A 22,287-nucleotide genomic window follows, 5' to 3' on the forward strand; every position below is an offset into this window, starting at 1 on the left:
ACGCAAAAAAGATACAGCCAATGAAACAACAAAAATTGGCAAAATTAAGGTTATGTTGTTTGAATCCAAGCCATACATAAATTAATGTACAAATAATAATTATTTTATCATTTTTATATACCTTAATATATGCTTCCTTAAATAAAATAAAAAATAAAACTAAAGTATAACTTGTATAAGCAGTGTAACAGTTCAAACAAACGTCTTTTTTAACTCAATATTACGTCGCATCCAGTCTTACAAGTTTGGGGCCTTAATTTTCCTATAAAGAATACACTAAATTAAATATCCTTCTAGGCTTAAGTTATCCAACTTGTCTACTTTAGGTTTACGACATAAACTATGGCAATATCTGATCTGAAAAAAATTGTATTTTTTCCGCGTTTTTACCACTGTGCGTCGTCGCGTCGGGAGAAAACTAAAATAATGAAAACCGCGATAAAATCCGAAAAGTAGTTTCATTTAAAGGTAAAAATAATTAAGAGTAAAATATTATAACTGATGACAAAACGTAGTAGATATGACAATTAGGAATAATCAGTCCGTGCTAGATGAAACAGATGATATGGGAGAGAGTTGGAACATGGAAGCAAAATGGAAAGGAATACTTATGTGAGAAAGAGCAACGCGCTTTATAAATAATTGTTTCAGCTGTCGATTCTGAACATAGAATCTCTAAATATCAGGATACAAGACTTGTATCTTATCGTAGACAATGATTAAGCGGCTAACTACCATGACTTGATTAAATTTAATGTTCACGAAGGGCTATTTTGTCAATTCTGAGATAACAGACATTCGGGGTATAGCAAGTAATAAAAATACATTTTATATAGGTATGTATATGATTTATATTTTAGTGTTTATTTTAGAAATTTATCTTAAAGTTGAAAAATAATTAATAAATTTACTCAAATATTAAAACATATTTAACTCAACGATGAAAATAAATCTGTGCTTACATGATTTATATTATGTTTACTTTAGAAATTTATCTTAAAGTTGAAAAATAATTAATAAATTTACTCAAATATTAAAACATATTTAACTGAATGATAAAAAGAAATCTCATTGTAATACTCGAATGTTTCCAAAAAAACACTTATGTAATAAACAGCCGCTATCACAGTGATAAGTTGAATAAACAAATAACAATGCGCGACGCGACGCTGGCCCAATGACTAATGCATTGTCGGTTACGCCAATCTCATAAAACCACGTGGACTCGGCTCTGGCCGATGTAATTATTATTACAGCGAGGTGGTTTAGCGACTTATGCGTGTGGAATAGATTTGTGTCTGGACTTGCACTTAAACAGTCTTATAAAAAAATCCCAAAGCCATGCTTAGTTAAAACACAAAACCCGATCAGCTGTAAGTCAAAACCTGCCATCTTGCCTCTCAATAAGGTTTAAACTAGGAACCGGTGATGTTTTTGACAGCTATTTAAGCAATTCTTAATCACCTCTTAGCGCTAAAACAAGTTTATAAATAAGACGGGAAATGTCTGCACAAGATGGGATATTTTGTAAATTTATTTATTGATTCTTGATATGGTTTTATTATCATAATCCTGGGATCCGAGAGAGAGGTCTACCAACATTTTCACGCATGTTGCTTAAAGATTAACCCCCTTATTCATAGACCTTTTTTATCTAAGGACGGAGTAAAGCTGTGATAACAAGTCTGTTTCTCAGTGCTAACGGCATGGCAGCCTTCGCAGTACGTAGACATAGGGCCGTTGTGATTGGCTAATATTAAGATACAACTTGAGTCTAGTTGGCTGTCAGATAAACAAAGCTGAACAAACAGCAAGCAATATTAGCGAATCACAGTTTATTTTTTATGACCAACCGCCTGTCTGACGTTAACTCTCTTAGTTCTCAATCCCAGCCAAATGGTGTTACTAGGATACCCCTATACTATCCCGGACACGAAACCGCATTGCCTCTCGGTCGGCTATGCCGTATGTTATAACTTATGAGTCAGTTTATTATGATCCAATTTATTAACATGATAAAACTTGATAAGAATTACTACAGCATGGGGGTTATGATTAGCGTTGCCAGATTTTTTTCAGTCTATAAGGGGCAAATGCTTAAATGGGCAAAAAAATCGGGACTATTCTTTATTAAATTTATTAAAAACCGAGTCAAATTTATTAAAATACGAACGTTGCGTGCGTGTGCACATATCAAACGTAGATCGATCGATTTATGGGACTAAATCTGTACCGCCGGGACTTTTTAAAATGTGCCTAAAATACGGGACATCACGGTAAATACGGGACGTCTCGCAACACTAGTAATGATCCTGTAAGTAGTATTATTTGGTAAATAAATAATTCATTCTTGTCTATGCTATAAATAGGCCCCGTATAGTCGGGGAAAGCCAGCGTAAAGTAACATAGTTTCCCGTGAGTCTCTGAATATGACAATCTCAAATGTTGGCAATACGCCCACCTTTCCTCTGGTGTCATATAAGCTATTTATTAACATATCTTCGGACACAGTCTTTAAAGTAGGTATAATTATGATTTATATTATATATTACATTATGCAATTTTAATATAAGCTGTTACTTCTCTCATAAGGTGACGATTCGTCATATAGGTATTTTATGATATAATTAAAATGTGCGGCGGTATTTACTGTAGTTTATTACTACAAGATAATGGCAGGTACGGTTGGCGTACGCTTGGTGACCTACGTTCAGCAGTAGACCGCGATAGACTGATTGATACAAGGAATCATTTTTTTATTTAAGGCGATACCTCAAGGTCCATTTTCATACATTTTGTTTCGGCTTTAATCTGGGTAATTAAACAAGTATTGGCAAGTAAAGAATTCAAATTCACGTCTAGTTAGTGATTAGTTCTCGCAGTTGAAAGAAAAACGTAAAAATAATTAATAATCATGGATATTTCGGCCTTTAAAATTTAATATGACGAAATTTTAAAGGCAGAAATATCCATGATTATTTTTAATACCTTAATGGACCTTAAATACACAGTTCTCACGACTTTTATCCTCGAAGGGGTATGCAGGCGCAACTTTTAACCCCACTTCTCGCCGTGTAACTTCATATCGGGCACACATTCTAAACTCCAGGCTGCCCCCCGAGACAATTCTTGTACGCTCGGTCTCCTCTCCAAATGCACGCCCATGCACGGGGGGACATTTGTCGCGGCCCTAGGCATACAGTGAAGTGTGTATACCTCATGGTTGCCAATTCACTTTGAGGCCTATAAGGGCTCGCGAAAATTTCTTGGCCTACCCTCCACCCATCCTAAGAGGTTTCCTTATCCTTCTCCACACTTCCTTCCCAGCTATCCCCTCCCAACTTTCCTCTAGGACCCTGCAATAGGGAACCGGCCTATATTTGATTTTGTTCATTATTTTATATGTAATGGTTAACAATACGAAAAGGAAGCACTCCTGCAAAAACTGCATAAAGTTGGTTAAACAATGAGCTAGTGAGTTATATACGAGCAAGCCGTTCGCTTGATGGTTAACTTCGCAATATTCCCCCCCGGGGCAATTCTTGTGCGCTCGTTCTTCACACCGACTGCACGTCCATGCAGGGGGGACATTTGTCGCGGCCCTAGGCACACAGTTCAGTGTGTATACCTCGTGGTTGTAATTTCTCATTGAGGCCAATGAGGGACTCGGGAACATTTCCGCTCCACTTCACTCCGCCCGTCCTAATACTTCCTCTTCCTTCCCCTTCTTTCCTCCCCTATTTCTTCTCTTCCTCCCTTCCTCCAGGGCCCCGCAGTCGCTAAGTCGGTGGGAACCAGTATACCGTTCGCAGGTTTCCCTCGGCGTTGACTGCGGGGTCAGTACTTAAAAAAAAAAACTTCAGGCTGATACTGAGTAGAAAAACCCAATATCACTGCCCGACCCGGTACCACAGCATTGCAGTAATACCGTAATACAACTACGCCACCGAAGCAGCAAGTCATTATTCAAATAATACCTAAAGTTAGTTTACTGTGCAGAATATATTTGTAAAGGCGCAAGCGTCTTAATACTGGAAACTACACGTATTTTACTTTCCTTATAGACAATTTATCCATTATTGTTAGTGGTTGTATGTTCGTGAGCAGTGGATATCACTCAATATTACATGACTCTCCCTCATTTGCCGACTTACGCAGTAAAGTAAAATGGCGAGAAATTATTTTTAAAGTAAACGCCAATCTTGAAATAAATAAATTTTTAGTTTTTTTTTTGCGGTTTTTATGTTTATTTTTTTTTATTGACGGTCTGCCGCGTAACTATAATGGCTCCAGTCTTCGAAATGTCGGAAGAAAATTATATAAAACCGCGAAAAAATCCAAAAATAGTTTTATTACATTCGCGTAAAATTAAATCGTTATGTAAACGCCAATATATAAACAATAGTACATTACATAACACCACTAAGAACTTTGTATTACAATATGTCACAGGGCGCTGTGTAAACATGTATTGTATACATAATGATAATATGTATCAGTATTGTTTCGTATGAATTAACAGGCTGACGATTAGTTAAGCTTTTGCGTCATTTAAAACAATAAAATAATTTAATAGAGAAAATTCAAAGTAGTTTCTATCATAGATATATATGTAGTACGTACTAGATTTGGCGTTTCAAACATTCACTGTGTTCAACTGAATTGAACTGTGGTCCATTCAAACTGATTTTAGTGTGGTCAATATTGATGCTTGTGGTTGTGTACGGAGTGGCGCTTATAATATAAAAACGCTAGTCTAAGTGCAAACTTGGATGTGAATAAAAAATATTAGTGGAATAAGTAAAATTATTTGTTATTTAAGTGAATAAAAAGATTATGACAGTGACGTTTTGGTTGCCATTTTAGTTCAGATTTTGAACAAATAGTTTATATGGATGTTCGTGTCTATATAATAAGTATTATACATCAATGGTTTCTATCGTGAATTAAGTAAATTATATGACACTGTCTCATCAATGTCACAAAAAGTTACTCTAACTAACCGACGTGATATAACTCTCGTATCCACGTTCAAACGCTGCCACAATATATGGACTCGCTGATGACTCATAGACCAGTCTCATTTATGCGGCGAGTAAAAATAAAAGTTGTTGAGTAAAAGTTGCCGTGGATGTTGGGAATAATTTATTTTTATTGGTGTTTTTTCCTCATTTCCGCTCAATCACGGTGACTTCTCATATAATATGCTTACTTTTGCTGTTAATTGATCGATATTGACAAAAAATATGGTAACGTTTCGTGTTATTTCTTTACAACTCGATAATAAGTAAGTTGCTAATGATAAGCATCACGATTGACCAAAACATAACAAAAATATATGAACTTTGAATTCCATTTTGTCGCGATACGTGACCCATCAATTTTGTCTACATTAAAAACGCAACTTCTCTTTAAGTAAACACCTTTATTTTTTATTTTATTATATTTGGAAAACAAACAGTACAATTATATTTATATCATTAATGACATTAAGATTAATACAAAGATCAGTAAAGTGTTCACTGATAAATATTGAATATACCGTAATATCAAATTAAGTACAAAACTAGTACAAAAGATAAAACATAAAGCCACAGAACAAAGAACCTATTAAAATTACATAGGTAATATATATTTTTTTAAAGTTTCGGTAGGAGCCTGTAAATAGGTCTATATGAGAAATCTTTTTATTGTACTCATTACAGACTCTAAAGTTTTATGTGATTTGAGCATAGTTCGTTCCTACATGGTTTTAGACTCGTATATTTCATGTGAGGAAGTAATAAATAAAAGATGAAATAATTATTACATGGATTCATTGACATTCATTAGTATAGAGTTGAATTCTGCTTATCACTTAATTATAGGTGGAACATTATAAGATAACATACCTATACTAACAATTATTTCTTATATACATAACATGTATGTATTACATACAGATACAGTACGTAAAAACTGTTTGTGTTGCATCAGTTATCGATGTTCGAATATTTTAAAACTGGTCACAGCGTGTAATAAACGGTTTCGGGGACCAGCGGTCTCGCATCAAATGTACACTTTAACCGGTATAGCCTAAGATGTTTTTATTACATAGATACGTTGTCCGAGCTCAATACTGGCAAGACGAAAGTAAGGTAATTGCCCGTCTTAACAGCCAATGAGCGTGCGGCACTAACGTTGTTACGTTACTGTCGATTTATATATATTCTTTTATACAGGTACGTAAATATAGCAAATACTGCGCCGTTTTTATGTGTCATTTTGTTAGTGTATGACGTGTCTATTTGTAAAACGTCATCGGGTATAGCAGTGTTTATTTCAACCAAGATTATTAAGTTAATTTTATTAAAATTGTCTGTATTAGACTGCCTCGGTGGTATGATGTATTATGGTACGATTGCAGAGCTGAGATCTTGGATTCGATCCCTAGGTCGGGCAAATTGATGTTTGGTTTGTCGACTCAGCAACAGCCCGGTGTCTGGAATTACTGCCCGATATGGTGATAGATTCGCTCCCTATCCTAAATCCCTATTAATACATGGGGCAGAGTAAACAGGCTAACAAGTGAGTGCACCAGTTACGCCTTTGGCTACCCCTTTGAGGATGAAAGACATGAGTGTGTGTGTGTATGTTCGACAATACAAAATCTGAAATTACGGCTAGTGACCTTCTCTTCTTCCTTGTGATACTGAGATAAGACAAAATAGACGATTAATTATAATTAATAAGTCGATGAATATATTTTTCCTGTTCTCTATTAGAGATTTTATCATACGCGTGGATTTATGGAAAGAGATGTAGACGCATAATATAATAGTAATAAATTAATATGATTTTTAATACTTGCATTGTGTTTATATACAATCTTCTTACTTTGTTTTTTATTCGTTGGTTAAGTTGAAATTTGTGGAAAGTAAAAGATTTTCCCATTTTTGCTAATAATGGATGTCAAAACATATTACAGCTTGTCAGCAGTACGGAATCTCAATGTCGGAAGGAATTCACAGTGTGTACATCGTTTTAAACGTGACGATTCAGGTTTGTGTGGTGGCTGGTAACACGATCCTTCCGACCATTTATTGACTCGCGACTTGAAAGTATGATTCATGGTAGCGCAACGTAAATCCTATTTATAAGTACGATATGAAAGAGATTAAATTAAAAAGGAAAAAATAAAGTTATAACATTTATGACACATCTTTATAAGCAATACATGTTCAATATCATAGTTTATAATCATTTCTTGATCCTATATTTTTTTATTATTTAATTTCGCCTGATTTATCTTATGTTGCTAGACATTTGGAAACGGCCCTTGTACAGCATTAATATCAGAGTCTAACCTATCTAATGTTGGATGATCTGTGATAATTACTCTTTATTCTGATGAAATTTGGAATTAATGGAAAAAAAATGTATATTGTAACCAAGAAATAAATTCAATTTGGCACTAATGTCATATTTTTTATGATCAAGCGTCACTTTATTATTGCTATTGGCCTACTATGTCCCGACTCTTCCGAACTAAAAACAATTCACCCAAATGTGTGAAACTTTTGACCTCACGTAACTCCTGTCCCGTGCTAGCCTTAGATACAGTAGGGTAGGCCTTTTTATGAGTCATGCAACACGTGACGACGCACCACGCTCGCCTGACCAGAGCGGTTATGCAATGCCCGCACTATCACCCGGCGGGCGAACATTCCAGTTTTTTCGCGTAACTTATCTAGTAATAACTTTAAAGGTCCAAAGTGCGATGGGTCGAACGTTATACCAAACAGGGAATGAAGAACTAGACGTAAAAAGATAATAAATAAATATTTTAGGACATATTTTAGGAACACTAGCTGATCGGAAGGTCCTGGAAGTGTAGAACTTTACCCGTATTATTAAGTAAAAGAAAGCTCTGCATATAATCCTACTTAACATGACTCGAAGTCTGCTATTAGAGTAATTGAGTTACGGACAAAACAAAATTTTGTAACACTCGTCGCGATGGCGGGAAACTGCAAAGCGTCTTCGATTCTCGCGCCAAGGTAACATATAGGTACCTTTAGTTATATGTTTGTAGGTGTTACGATCCTGTGCGTCGCGTCGCGTTTGTGCGCGCAACCAGCCAATCAATTTACTCTCATAAGCGTTATCCGCCATTTTGAATTTAAATTTCTTTATTTTTCGCATTCGACAGCGAGTAATAAGTTAGAGATGTATCATCTGAAAATTGTATTCATTGGATAGTTGAGAAATAATTAAAAAAAGTATTTTTATGCGAGTTGCAGACAAATCTAAGCCAATTTATTTTAGGTATAATTTTGATATTTTAATTCTTGTGTAGATCATAAACTATAGACATTAAGCTGTGTTGTACGTGTAATACTAGCTAAACTAAAGTAAATAGCTTAGTTTACCTTCTACAATCCGTATAATTTGTACTTGTTGCAAGTTATGGCGAAAGGCTCTCCCCCTATTACATCATGGGACGGAAAATATCGGCGAATTGACGAAACAGTTACTGCTCTACTTCCTCTCTGTAGTTTGTAATAAAGGCGGTTCCTTATTGTGTTTCCACTATGGAAATTGTGTCATGTGTTAACGCTCCCTTTTGAGATGTTGATGAATAACATTGATAATTTTGATAGATCAATGTCATCAATTATTTGTTTATGATCTATTATTTCTTTATGTCGATCGCAGCATGGGTTTTCAAATAAAGAATATGAATTCATTTGTTTTATAATTTTTTTTATATTTCCTACTTGTGCCGCACTGTAAGCAGTAATATGACCAGGTCTTAAAATGACAACAGCACAGATGAATGTCATATCTGTATATGTTTCAGAAGGCAAACTTTGTCGGTTTCTATTCACCTCCCTTTTATCCCGATTCATCCCTTTCACCGCATTCACCTCCTTTCGTTCCGTTTCACTCTTTATCCCCCCATTCATCTCAATGGACCTTTCAAAATCCTAATGAAGATTTCATAAGTATTCAAACCTTACGATGGTATCAACGGGTCTTCACAGCTTCCCCAATTTCCGTTGACACTTAACATTCTTACGGATAAATAGCAAAGAACTATACATGTTTCCTCAAGATGTAATGTTCCATGTGGTCCAGGCGCCCGTGAGACGCTGTGGGTGGGTGTGGACGCGAACACGGGCGGCGTGGTGTACGAGTGCGGGTCGAGCGGGTGCAACAACGAGCAGCAGACCGCCGGCGCGAGCCGCGACGTGCTCGTGCTGCGTCGACACTCCAACACCGTCAGGGCGCTGGACCCCAGGAACGGGAATGAGAAGTGAGTGTACACATGTTTGGTGGTATGCAGTGGTGGCGTTAATTAATGCGAAGCTCAAGATAGTAGCAAAAAAAGTGCTTAATTTAGACTCGGAACCAAATTTAGCAGCTATAATGTTTTGTAGATTTAGATGGTGTAAACCTTTCAAAAATAGTCTTCAACTAACTTATAGTACTTCCAACACCCCCCACGTGCGTGCGCGTCGCCTTTCATATAGGAAATCATTACGAAAGTATAAAACATGTGCTTAAGGTGGTAGCTCAAGGTCCATTTTCATACATTTTGTTTCGGCTTTAATCTGGGTAACTAAACAAGTATTGGCAAGTAAAGAATTTAAATTCACGTCTAGTTAGTGATTAGTTCTCGCAGTTGAAAGAAAAACGTAAAATAATTAATAATCATGGATATTTCGGCCTTTAAAATTTAATATGACGAAATTTTAAAGGCAGAAATATCCATGATTATTAATTATTTTTACATTTTTCTTCAACTGCGAGAACTAATCACTAACTAGACGTGAATTTAAATTCTTTACTTGCCAATACTTGTTTAGTTACCCAGATTAAAGCCGAAACAAAATGTATGAAAATGGACCTTGAGCTACCACCTTAAATCTATATCTTGTTAATAGAAATACTAAATCTACAGAGATAGTCTATATTTTACAGTCCAATATGATTGTGTCTCTAATGAATTTTATATGACTGGTGTGACTTTTTATTTTACAGGTGGAACTTCAGTGTAGCTGAGCACCAACTGGCCATGAACCGGCGTGAATGTGTGGGTGGTACCGGCCCACGGCCCGCCGCCCCCGTGCACGTCACGGTGGCGCTGCACGACGGGGTCGTCGCCATCAGGACTCCTGAGGGTCGGCAGCTCATGTGGCAGAGAAAGGTTCGTCCGAGTATAAGCTGCAATAGTGACTGGCGAGGGATAAATGTTTCTCGTCTATATATTGTCTGATTGCCATTTACGTCTAATACAGGGGAGTTACTGTTTAGGTTATTTTACTTTGGTCTCCTATACGGGCTTTTAATGATGCTGCAATAGTCTCTGGCGAAGGATAATCGTCTCTTGTCTATGTATTGTCTGATTGCCATTTACATCTAATACAGAGAAGTTACTAGGTTACTTTACTTTGGTCTACTATAAGCTGTTAAGGATGTCCAGGGTTCTTCTCGCATGACGTGTACCAGAATGGGATTTTCTAGATTGGCTGAGGACCACTACTTTGTCCCTTTCTGCCACAGAACAATACACAAGCATTATTATGGTTTCAGTTTGAGATCATTATTCCCAATATAATAACTGTACTTTGAAGTTCATAACATCTTGTCTATTTCTCGGTAGTTTCAGTTGTATCGCGTACAATTCGCCTGTTATTCTGTCATAAGCGGCTATAATTGTTACAGTTGGAAGCGCCAGTGGCTGGCATGTGGAGGCTGCACGAAGGCTCCCTGCAGCACATCGACGTCCTGTGGGAGGCGACGCAGTCCATCGTGGAGGGGGGCATCACGCAACACCCCTCTTTGTACATAGGAGTGCATGATACACAGGTAGGGAAGGAGTTTTATTCTGGAAAACTTTTTACCACGAGTGGAGTCGCGAGCAAAAGCTAGTAGTGTAATATAGATGGAGTAGTTTTACTGGTGGTCTCACATTTGTGAGTCCGCAAGGGTAGGTACCGCCGCAATGTTTATTTCTGTCGCCAAGCAGCAGTGTGTAGTCACTGTTGTGTTCCGGTTTGAAGGACATGTAGCCAGTGTAACTACTGGATATAATGAGACTTAACATCTCATGTCTCAGGATGGCGAGCGCAGTAGAATACCAAACAATACTTTGTAATTCAAGGTGTTGGATGGTGTTTCTTCTGTTTATGGGCGGTCGTATCGCTTGCCATCAGGCGAATGGCAAGTCCGTCTCGTCAATCAAAGCAATAAAGAAAAAAGTCAGGAATCTGCGCGGATCAGTTTTAAGAAGACTTGGATAGGCCATAGAGTAGTCTAGGGTTTTTAGGAGTTGCGAGGGACATTATTGATATTCGATATGTTAGCATGTTTTCACTTTCGCTTACATCTAAGTACTTCTTAAGTCGTAGGCTGAGGACTAAGGCATACTCTTCTTTACCTTGGAGTAGGAGGGAGTTATAAATTTCTCCAATCAGAAATATATTTTATGTGCAACGGTTAAATGTGATTTTCCTTTCAGCTGTACATACAAGAGAGTCAGTACTACTCTCGCAAGATCGAGACGGCGGTGGCGACCAAGCCGCTCCCCTGGAAGTTGGTGACAGCCCGGCCGCTGATCACCGACAGCACAGGAGAGACAGCACTGACTGTCCAGGATACTGACACTACACTGTCACTCGTCACGCTGTACGGCAATGGCGGCCTGGCTGGTAAGACAAATAAAGAAAGGAGATTGAAAGCATATAAGCTATTAGCATTATACATATGGAATGCTTACGGAACTAATTGGTGATATTAAATAACTCATCTAATGACAAGCGCCTATATATTCAGAGGTTCATTTTGACATTGCGCTACTAAATAAAACCCTATACTTATCTTCTTGAAAATAACGCTCTACAATAAATATCAATAAAAAGTAACTGTAATTTTACACGCCCTAATGCCACCACTACTACTCTTAAGAGAATCCGTCTCAGCGGCAACATTACTTTTAGTCAAAATACACTCACACACACACCATATTAACACTGAAGTACAAAATTATAAAAAGTTTATGTTTTCTATAAATTGCACAAAATCGAGTACAACTTATTCCAACGAAACACCCCCATTTTAGGTCACTTAATTGGTATTATAATTAAAATTTTCCAACCAGGTGACCATGGCTTCTTCCTCTACCTGCAAGAGACGTGTGACCAAGCAGTGCAAGTCACGGAAGACGCTCTGGATGCAGAAGCAGCTCCCAACAACAGCCAAGACAATTCCCACCACCACATCCATGTCCACGTGTACTCCCTCTGGTTCTGGTGGAAGGAAGTCCTGCTCATCGCTGTCAGCTCAGCATTACTCCTCAACCTGATGATATGGCCGAGATTCTTTGCTCCAAAAGTCCGTCCCACCACACCTCTACCCCTGAACCAGGAGTATATTGTGGTGGAGAGGCATTATGAAAGACCGCCGTCTGTCCCGGAATATTCTGGAAGATATGAGAACGATTTCACCCCGTTGAGGTGCTTGGGTAGGGGGGGATTTGGTGTCGTGTTTGAAGCTAAGAACAATATTGATCATTGTTCGTATGCTATCAAGAGGATCACGCTGTCAAACCAGTAAGTAATTGTATTTTTTATAATAAAGTAAATGACCAAGTATCATGATAATGTTCATAAACCATGCTCTTAGCTTAGCTCCTACTGTATAATTTTTTTTTAGTTAACTGATAAAGTTAATGTTTCTAATTTACAGTGTCATATTGAGACAATATTTTGCATAGTCTTTTAACTAAGTAATATTTTCTTAACAATGTATTTTGTAGAGAACAAAAGCGGGAGCGTGTCCTCCGCGAGGTGCGTGCGCTCGCGCAGCTGGACCACGAGAACATCGTGCGGTACTTCAACGCCTGGCTCGAACATCCGCCGCCCAACTGGCAACGCCGACACGACCAGCAGTGGATGCGGTAACTATCACAAACACTTACTAACTCATTCACTCACTCACTTACCCACTCAAACGTATGCACGCACTTATTTGCATGCACTTACTCATTCACTTTACGTACGCACTCACGAATTCGCACACTTATGTATCTACACACATCCAAAAATCTTCAGTCATAAAAATTAATATTATTCATCCAAACATTTTTTATATGTGAATAATATGTTTTATCTAAAATGTATGATGTATTTGGTATAATTCCTTAACATATCATATAAAAAAAAAATAACTAAAGAAATAATTTAATTCGCCATCTTTTCCTTTCTATTAGTGTTCATAATTATTTTTATCTCTTAATCATATCGTTATGATTAATACGTAATTAATATTTATTGCATCTGGAATAGACAGGTACTTAGCCAAAAGTTACACCCTTTTTTATATTATTTTTTGGCGTGGGGAAATCACTTTAAGACATACAACAGAAGCTATATCCCTGTGACTGCAGGCAGCTGGAAGGCGTGTCGGTGCTGATGTCGGAGTCGTGCAGCGCCGCGTCTCCGGCGCCACACGGGTGCGGCTCCGTGAGACTCGACCTGCAGAAATGCGACGAGTGTGTCGACGCACTGGAATTCGACAACAAAATGTCGGAGCCTAAGAGGTATAGGTATGTTCCGTAGTCCGTACTTGGATCAGTATTGACCAGGTAAACCAGCTGATTATGTGGGGATATAGTTATTTAACTAATAATACTAACAAAATTATATATTTTATATTAGGGTTACATCCCTTAAATTTTAATTCACTAATATTTTATAGTGTTGTGTATACATATGTATATATGAAGCACGCATCGTTCATTCATTCATTCATTCACGCACTAAACTGTCAGTGTTTTAATAACCGCCTTTCATTCCGCACTTATTCCCGACGTAACATTTACATTATAAAAGCATTTGTGAAATACATTCAGTAGATGTTGCATACATTAGATCGAGTTCAGTTGTAATTGATGAACTAAATTACAATACGTAATGTGCTATAAACCGTAAATTAGTTTATCTATATATTTATATTCAGGTCGCGAAGCTGCAACGAATCATTCAGCATTGTTTTCGATGAGAACGCATCAAGTCCCCATCTATCTTCCAAAACGCCTACAAAACAACTAACGGATGACGGGCTACCGAACACACTCAGCAAACGAGCGACGACTGACGACGATTCGTTCATAGTGTTCGCGAACCCGGACGAATTGTCCAAACATTCGGCGAGCTTGTCAGTTCCCGGACAGTATTCAGGATCAGGGCTTTCGGAGGCGAAAAAAAATTCCTCGTTTGATAAAAGACTTGAGAGGGTCAAGCAGGCTGATTATAAGACTGGGAGTTCGAGTGGTAAGAAGAAGGTGAGATATATTATTGCCTATATAATAATAATAATAATACCAGCCCTGTATTATATACCGTCCCACTGCTGAGCATGGACCTCCTCTACTACTGAGAGGGATTAGGCCTTAGTAAACCACGCTGGCCCAGTGCGGATTGGTAGACTTCACACACCCTCGAAATCCTTATAGAGAACTTCTCAGACATGCAGGTTTCCTCACGATGTTTTCCTTCACCGTTAAAGCAAGCGATAATTCACAAAGTATACACACATAATTTATCTAAATTTTATGTAACAGAAAGGCCACACACGCCACTGGTCTTTAGACATGGTGGTCCGCGAAAGCGTCCGGTCGCGCGACGACGAGCCGCGCATGTTCCTCTACATACAGATGCAGCTGTGTTGCCGCGACAGTCTGCACGACTGGCTGCGGAACAACAGGACCAGGGACACCAGGGCACACCACGTGAGTCTGCTTACTATATGTCTTTAGTAGTCTCCACTGCACGTAATGTTAAGTGGCGAAGAAACTGCGTACGTACATTGCCTTAGCACTTTATACCTTTTTAGGGTTGGGAGACGTATAACACTCCCATTTCACTAGTAAGGTTTTATGTAGTAGTTGGTTGCGTATTGTCATTTACTGCGCAGGTTTTTTGACTCCAGATTGATTCTCAACAGAAAACCCTATATCACTTTATCCGACCTGGGGATTGATCCTGAGACCTCAGCATGTCAGGCGTACCGATATACAACTACGACAAAAGCAGTTTTTTAGTCCTACGTTATTATTATTTTCTTCCTTTGAACTGTCTACTCTTTACCATATCAATAATGATGGTTTCCTTCTAGGTGAAGAACCTGTTCCGGCAGATAGTGTGTGCAGTGGAGTACGTCCACCTGGCGGGTCTGATCCATCGCGATCTGAAGCCCAGCAACATCCTGTTCGCGCCGGATGGCCGCGTGAAGGTGGGCGACTTCGGGCTGGTGACCAGCATGGCGGACGCTAGTGGAGACAGCGGCGCGGCTGACTGCCAACATTGTCCTGAGCAGAGACATACTTACAGAGTCGGTGAGGGATGCTTTATACCACTTCTATAACAAAAAGAATTGTGTAAAAAAGCGGCGATAGCCTAGTTGGTTGTGGAACGGACTGCCGAGACAAATGTTCGCAGGTTCAAAACCCAAAGGCACACACCTCTGACTTTTATAAAATGATGTGTGTATTCATTGTGAATTTTCGCATGCTTTAACGGTGAAGGAAAACATCGTGAGGAAACCTGCATACCTGAGAAGTTCTCTATAATTTCGAAGATGTGTGAAGTCTACCAATCCGCACTAGGCCAGCGTGGTGGACTAAGGCCTAATCCCTCTCAGTAGTAGAGGATGCCCATGCCCGACAATGGGACAGTATATAATACAGTGCTGATATTAAGATGTAATTTGACATAAGCACAGTGCAGTCAACTTGTGGGCAAATTAACAACATCACATTTAATCGATACATTCACAAAATGAATATCGATTAAACATCGATTCCATCCGATCAATTTTTTATTTTTATTTTACCCAGGTACACACCTATATATGTCACCAGAACAGCTACAAGGCCGTCCGTACAGTTACAAAGTGGATATCTACTCGCTAGGCCTGATCCTGTACGAGTTGCTGCAACCGTTCGGCACGGAGTCTGAGAGGGTCACGTGTCTGCTCAAACTGAGGAACCATATGGAGTTGTCTGATGAGTTCCGGAGTCATTATCCTAGTGAGGTAATTACCTGTATATCTACACATGCCTTTTATGCCTAATGACGTAGGTAAAGACACAACTGGTGCTGTGTTTTCTGTCCCATGGTGTGATATGGGGCACTGAGTATCATTGTCACCTTATGAAATTCGATTTTGAATTTCACAATGTCAATATTAAATTGGCGTCAATGTCCTCCAACGGGAACACAATTACATAGCTTGCATTGTCGATAGAAATAAAAAAATATTTTATCAGTAATATCTTTATTTTAGACGATTTTATTTAACATTTTAGAACCATGCTTGGGTAGACCGCTGAAAAAATATTTTACTATTTGTCAATATTTAATGTCCTACCCATGATCACTATATAACTAATATTTGTGCCAGACGGAGGTGCTGAAGCTGATGCTGAGCGAGGAGCCGGGCCGCCGCCCCACCGCCAGCGGCGTGCGAGCTCGCGCCCCGCTGCTCGAGCAGACCGACGAGAGGTACCACTTCACGCTGCCCAGCATGGCCGCCGTCGCATAGATACCAACCTCAGCACACCGGCACGAGTCGTGAGCACACTTGAAGTTAACTCGTTTGACGTCAAACTCGCCGATGTTGCGTAAGATTGGTTCTATACACTTTTGTTATTGAATCGCACCATCTTACATGGGCAGCGAAATTCTTCTCGAGATCCATAGAGCTAGACACTCTTAGATACGGATGTTATAATTAATCTATAACGAAAAACAATGCTTAATTTTTTTAATTGAAAATAATTCATTGAAACTTGTTTATGGATCAAGTACGCAATACAGCTCTTATAATAATACTTACAAAAGGGATCATAGAAAGAAAATTAGGTATTGAAATATTTGACGCTCGTTGATTCGGACGTGTCAATGGACTGCTGTACATTTGCAATGCCTTTCCCCACCAGCCTTCGTCTGTGCTCACGACTCGTACAGATATCTATGCCGCTGCAAATGTTCATGAATAGTCGGGTTGAGTTTCCTTGCGTATTAAGCTAGCGAGTGACTTTGTATAGAAAAAATAAAGTAATATCGATATATAGAAAATATTTATCGATACAACTCGGTATCGTGTATCGATAATTACTATTACTTGTTGGCCTGCTTCAGTAATAAAAAAAATAAAGTATCAGATACATAGAAAATGTCGATACAACTTGGTATGGTGTGTCTTTTTATTATATTTTCTAAGACAGTTTCATTGTTCCATTTGTTATATACAACGTGAAAACCTTTAGTTAGATTTTGAGTATTCTAACAAGTACCTAAGCGCGAATTCGAAAATTGAAGTGAAAAATATTAGAATGTTATACACATCATTATATTTACAGACAAATCAGGGTATCGGATGTTATCTATAGTGAGTGTTGTCGATAAAAATGCATTTATCGATATCGATAGTGGATGTAATATTTGTACTTACTCAACATTCCTAAGAGAATGATTGCGTTTCGTAGATGTCGTTCATCTAAAATGTTGTTTAATTTAAAGTACAAGTGTATTTCGATATTCGTATTAATATTTTATTTGCCATAGGCATAAATTTAATTAATGACTTTATGTTGTTATAAAAGAGAATTGATGTAATAAATATGATAAATATTTCGTCGATAAAAGCAATCTTATGTTCCCAGTGATATTGTAAAACAATTTACAAAGATGTCACCAAAATTAAATAGAATAAGAAACAGTATTGTAAGTTACAATTTTAGAGTATTCATGAAGAAACTAATTATAGAGGCAATGTTAAAATATCGATAAGTGAAGTCTTATAATTTTTTAAAAGTATTAATAGTTTCAGAATGTCTTGGGATTTATCTATATAACTATTATTCTTCAACAATACATTAATTATAAGTAATAACTAATTACATTTTAATAGCATCGCCTTTCTATCACTTGATACGATTTATTGAATAGTAATAATATATTCGTTTAACAACGCCATATTTCTATGAGTAGTCAAATTAATAATGGATATATCGAGAAATGTGACTTAATGCTCAGATAATAACAAACAATTCTCGATGACAGCGATTCATTGAGTCCTAATTCGATAAATCATGTATGTTTGAATTATTTTTATGTACAATTTCTGTATAAGGCATTTATTTCTTTACGTAATTAATGACTAACGCCAGTCTATATAAATGTAAAGGTAGTTGTGAATGCCGTCGTATTTTAGCAGGTTTAGATCTCGTTTAGGTCCATAAAGTTAAAATAGAGGCCTTACACAAATTATCTAATTAAAGACAATGTATTTATTATCTCACTCTATAGATACTTTTTCCTTCTAATTGAATGAAAATAAAATACTATAACAATAATTGGCTACTTTGACCGATGACAGCCTCTAAGTAAGACAGGGCAGCAAGCTATTAATTCGTGTCCATTGACGTATATTCTATAGACATGAACGTCCATATAAACTATTTGTTCAAAATCTGAACTAAAATGGCAACCAAAATGTCACTGTCATAACCTATTTATTCACTTGAACAGCAAATAGTTTTACTTATTTCACTAATATTTTTTATTATATCGATGATTCGTTTCAATATAATAGTATGGTATCTTTTTGTTTATCTTATGATATACAATAAAATATGGCAATCGTCTACGGAGATGAATATACGAGACACCACATCTGTTGTTTATGGATTAAATGTTTATTAAAACTACTTATAACATGACGGTGCGATGGTGAAGTGACTAACTTCAGACTAGTAAAAAGTATGGCGAAATTTTATTAATTTTATAATTGTAAATATTTATTAATCATTTACGAAAAGTAGCATTAGAGGCTTTTCGAAAATGATTGACTGATTCGTGTATTTTAAGTCTAGTTATAATTTTATTTATTAAGAACGATAAATCTTTGTTATCATTGTCTTCCGCAACATTGCGAGGTTATTTGAGTAATTTCTGATTTTTCAATTGTCAGATAAGTTATTCGTTGACCGGTTTACTAAACAATACGACCTCGACAATGAACCAATCATAACATGTCATTTGAAAGTGTGTCAAAACACTTTGTTCTTTTTGGTTCATTTTTATGATGGATTGCAGAAAGGGATCGGAGTCGTTCGTTGAAAATGGCGGGAAAATACAGATTAAAAATGAAATTAACATTATTAAAATCGTTCAATTGTCTATCAATAGGGTCAATGATGGATTCTGACAATTAAAAAATCGATTATAAATTAAGCAATAATTAGTATAGATTTGTAAGACTGTTGGTTGAATGTCGATGGAGAGTATTTTTGTATCGTGTATATTTGAAGCTAATGTTTGATATGGGAAAGATAAGTGTATTTACAAGCCGTTCAATGCGAATGTAAAGAACATCTTATCAATTATGTTTAATGTAAATAAACACTTATCAAATGTGTCTAGTGTATTTGGTTTGATTCCGTAACACGTGTGATGACTATAATTATAAGGGACTTTGCACGAACTAAAGGCGACACTAAACGACACTAGAGCCACTGTGTGGAAGAAAAAAAAGACTCCCGACCTAAAATGTGTTTATTTTTTTTCTAATATGACAAAAATTATGTAATATATTTCCTGGATTGTTATCGATAGGTAGAAAGTGCTTTTTTTTAGATGGAATCAGGCTTATTTGGATGGTATTGAAGTAAAATTATGAGGTTATGTTCACTTAATTAATGATTTGTTTGCGAATATTAACTACAAAACTATTTTTACAAATTACATTATGAGAAATTCCAAAAAGCTTTTTGAAGTATTTTTATAAAGTTTATTAATTTTTGACCATTTTCACATTATATTTTATGTATTTGAGGATCCATTTTCCAATGCCAAGTATTGAATGGTAATAGATTCAATTTGCGCCACTAGATGGCAGTGCTTTCTTCGTGCACGTTCCTTGTAGGATGAGTTGTGGTAATATATTTCAAGAGCTAGTGCTTATTAGTTCGGAATGGCACGAAATCGTCCTATTTTAGGATTATACTGGAAATGGTATAATATTAACATTATGGGACCCCATATGAGAAAATTGAAATAAAGCACGAGCAATATGAATATGTAAGAATTCTGATAACTGTTTTTTTATTAAAATGCTTGTTGCAGAATTATATTTAGATTTTTTTATTTACAAAAGCGTCAAAAAATCCCTCCATATTACAATTATCGCGGCAAATGAAGATGTGGAATACGTGGTTTTGTGTGGATTTTTTAAATAATCGATTAAAACAAAATTGTATCGATAATTTTAATCATAACAAAACAACAATACATACGAGTACTCGATTCACAATCATAATACTTCCCAAGTTTAATACTAGATTATGGAAACAAATTCAATGCAGACAACTTTTAAAAACATAGATATTTTGAATATTATTGGTTAGTAAATTTACGTTTTATAACAAAATAAACACATCAACTAATTAAAATGAGTAGCATGGTCACCTTAGTCGGTTACTTATGAAAAAAATAGAGGTGGTAACTATACTTGTCAGTTGTCAATAGTTTATATGAAAACTATCTTTTATTTACAATTAAAGCTGAAAAAAAAACACCAATGATAAAAAAAAACTGACCATTTACTCGGTATTTTTTTTTTCGTTCAATACTCCTTTCATGTAACAAAGCTGTCTGCAATCAATTCATATTAAAAATACATAAACACCGTGTAAAAAATATTAAACAACATTATCACAAAGCAAGCGTGCCTTACATATATACTTATATACAATTAACCTATTTATTACGACCGGGTATCGAGGCCTTATCTAAACCTCTATTTATCACATTTAATAATGGACGAGCTGCGAATACCAAGTGCGATCATTAATATTATAAATGAGAATGTTTAGATGTTTGTCAAAAGCAGACCCATTTTTTATATTTTATTTTTTTTGAATGACGAGACGAGCTTGCTGTTGGTCTCATGGTAAGCGATACGACCGCCCATAAACAGCAGAAACACCATCTAATACAATAGGGTACCGGACTCATTTTTGTTCTTTACTAATATCAAATATTTACATAATATAAATTATAACACAGAAGGAATTATTAAAATCCGGTAAAAAATCAACAAGTTATAAGTCTTTGAATTTCGGTGGAAGGGGTAATTAACAAGAAACAGAAAAGAGACGAAATATCCACATGTGACGTCATCGGGAATTACGACGCGTGTGAAAGAAAGAGATGAAGCGATATCCCCACATCGCGCCCACTTCTGCACATTACAATATTTTAAATATGAATTACTCGCTCATTTTTTAACCAATTGTTATGCAGTTTTCGTAGGAGGGCTTCTTTTTCGTATTATTAACCATTACATATAGAATAATGTACAAAATCAAGCATAGGCCGGTCCCCTATTACAAAGTATTGTTTGGTGTTCCACTGCGCTCGACATCTTGGGACAAGAGATGTAAGTCTTATTGTGTCCAGTAGTTACACTGGCTATAATGTCCTTCAAACCGGAACACAACAGTGATTACATACTGCTGCCTGGCGGCAGAAATAGACCTTGCTGTGGTACCTACCCAGGCGAACTCTCACATATGAGAGACCTACCTCCAGTACAGGCGATAAATGGTAGATGCACCGTAATCTGGACCTTATCTACCATCAAGGTAAGAGGATATTATCTTGACTATCATTAAACATATTACCAATGTATTAAGTGCATTTGGTTTTCGGAAATATTTAATAAATTAATTAAAATTAGGGGCCTTTTTTAGTTCCCGCCTCGTTCTTTTTCTGTTGAATTGTCACAAACTATAGTGTCCAAGCAGCTCATTCGTGTGTATTCGTTACTTATAATTCAGACATTCGTGTTCGAATAATTCGCCAAGTTGTTCGCCGATAGTGTAAATGAGGCATTAAAAAAAGCTATCTGTCTATTGGCTTTGATTATGACATTAATCACGCGTAAAGGTTGTCTCGAAGAACCTCGATAGCGATAAGATCGTCTTTTGAAACTGGACATAATTATTATTATAGCTAATGCAAAATAACATTTGTCTATTAAATACATGTTTCGTTTAGCAAAAATCGAAAATTCTTTATCGAAATATTTTGAATTCCTATCCATAAAAATACAGAGGAAGTCGGTACACATTTTTAGTTATGTAATTATTTTTCTATATATTTTGGATTCTTGTCCATAAAAATACAGAGGCACTCAGTAAACGCAGCTGTCGCAATATTATAAGATGTAAAT

General features: G+C 36.7%; 1 protein-coding gene across 2 annotated transcripts in view; it reads left to right on the plus strand.

Moving 5' to 3' along the window:
* The window catches only part of LOC115440484 (eukaryotic translation initiation factor 2-alpha kinase), a 30,550-nt gene extending 10,368 nt beyond the window's left edge, over positions 1-20,182 (plus strand). The window contains exons 4-15 of one of the 2 annotated variants that reach the window (XM_030164808.1): positions 9,121-9,298; positions 10,027-10,192; positions 10,711-10,854; positions 11,507-11,696; positions 12,146-12,596; positions 12,803-12,943; positions 13,433-13,591; positions 14,005-14,329; positions 14,609-14,776; positions 15,163-15,382; positions 15,884-16,080; positions 16,450-20,182. In XM_030164808.1, the coding sequence (XP_030020668.1) occupies positions 9,121-9,298; positions 10,027-10,192; positions 10,711-10,854; positions 11,507-11,696; positions 12,146-12,596; positions 12,803-12,943; positions 13,433-13,591; positions 14,005-14,329; positions 14,609-14,776; positions 15,163-15,382; positions 15,884-16,080; positions 16,450-16,590 (2,480 nt within the window). In that variant the 3' untranslated portion in view covers positions 16,591-20,182. The remainder of the gene's footprint in view (positions 1-9,120; positions 9,299-10,026; positions 10,193-10,710; positions 10,855-11,506; positions 11,697-12,145; positions 12,597-12,802; positions 12,944-13,432; positions 13,592-14,004; positions 14,330-14,608; positions 14,777-15,162; positions 15,383-15,883; positions 16,081-16,449) is intronic. The other variant, XM_030164809.1, reaches the window with a different exon arrangement.
* The last annotated feature ends 2,105 nt before the right edge of the window (positions 20,183-22,287 follow it).

This window comes from Manduca sexta, chromosome 6 (genome assembly GCF_014839805.1).
Source record: "Manduca sexta isolate Smith_Timp_Sample1 chromosome 6, JHU_Msex_v1.0, whole genome shotgun sequence".
Classification (NCBI taxonomy): domain Eukaryota; kingdom Metazoa; phylum Arthropoda; class Insecta; order Lepidoptera; family Sphingidae; genus Manduca; species Manduca sexta.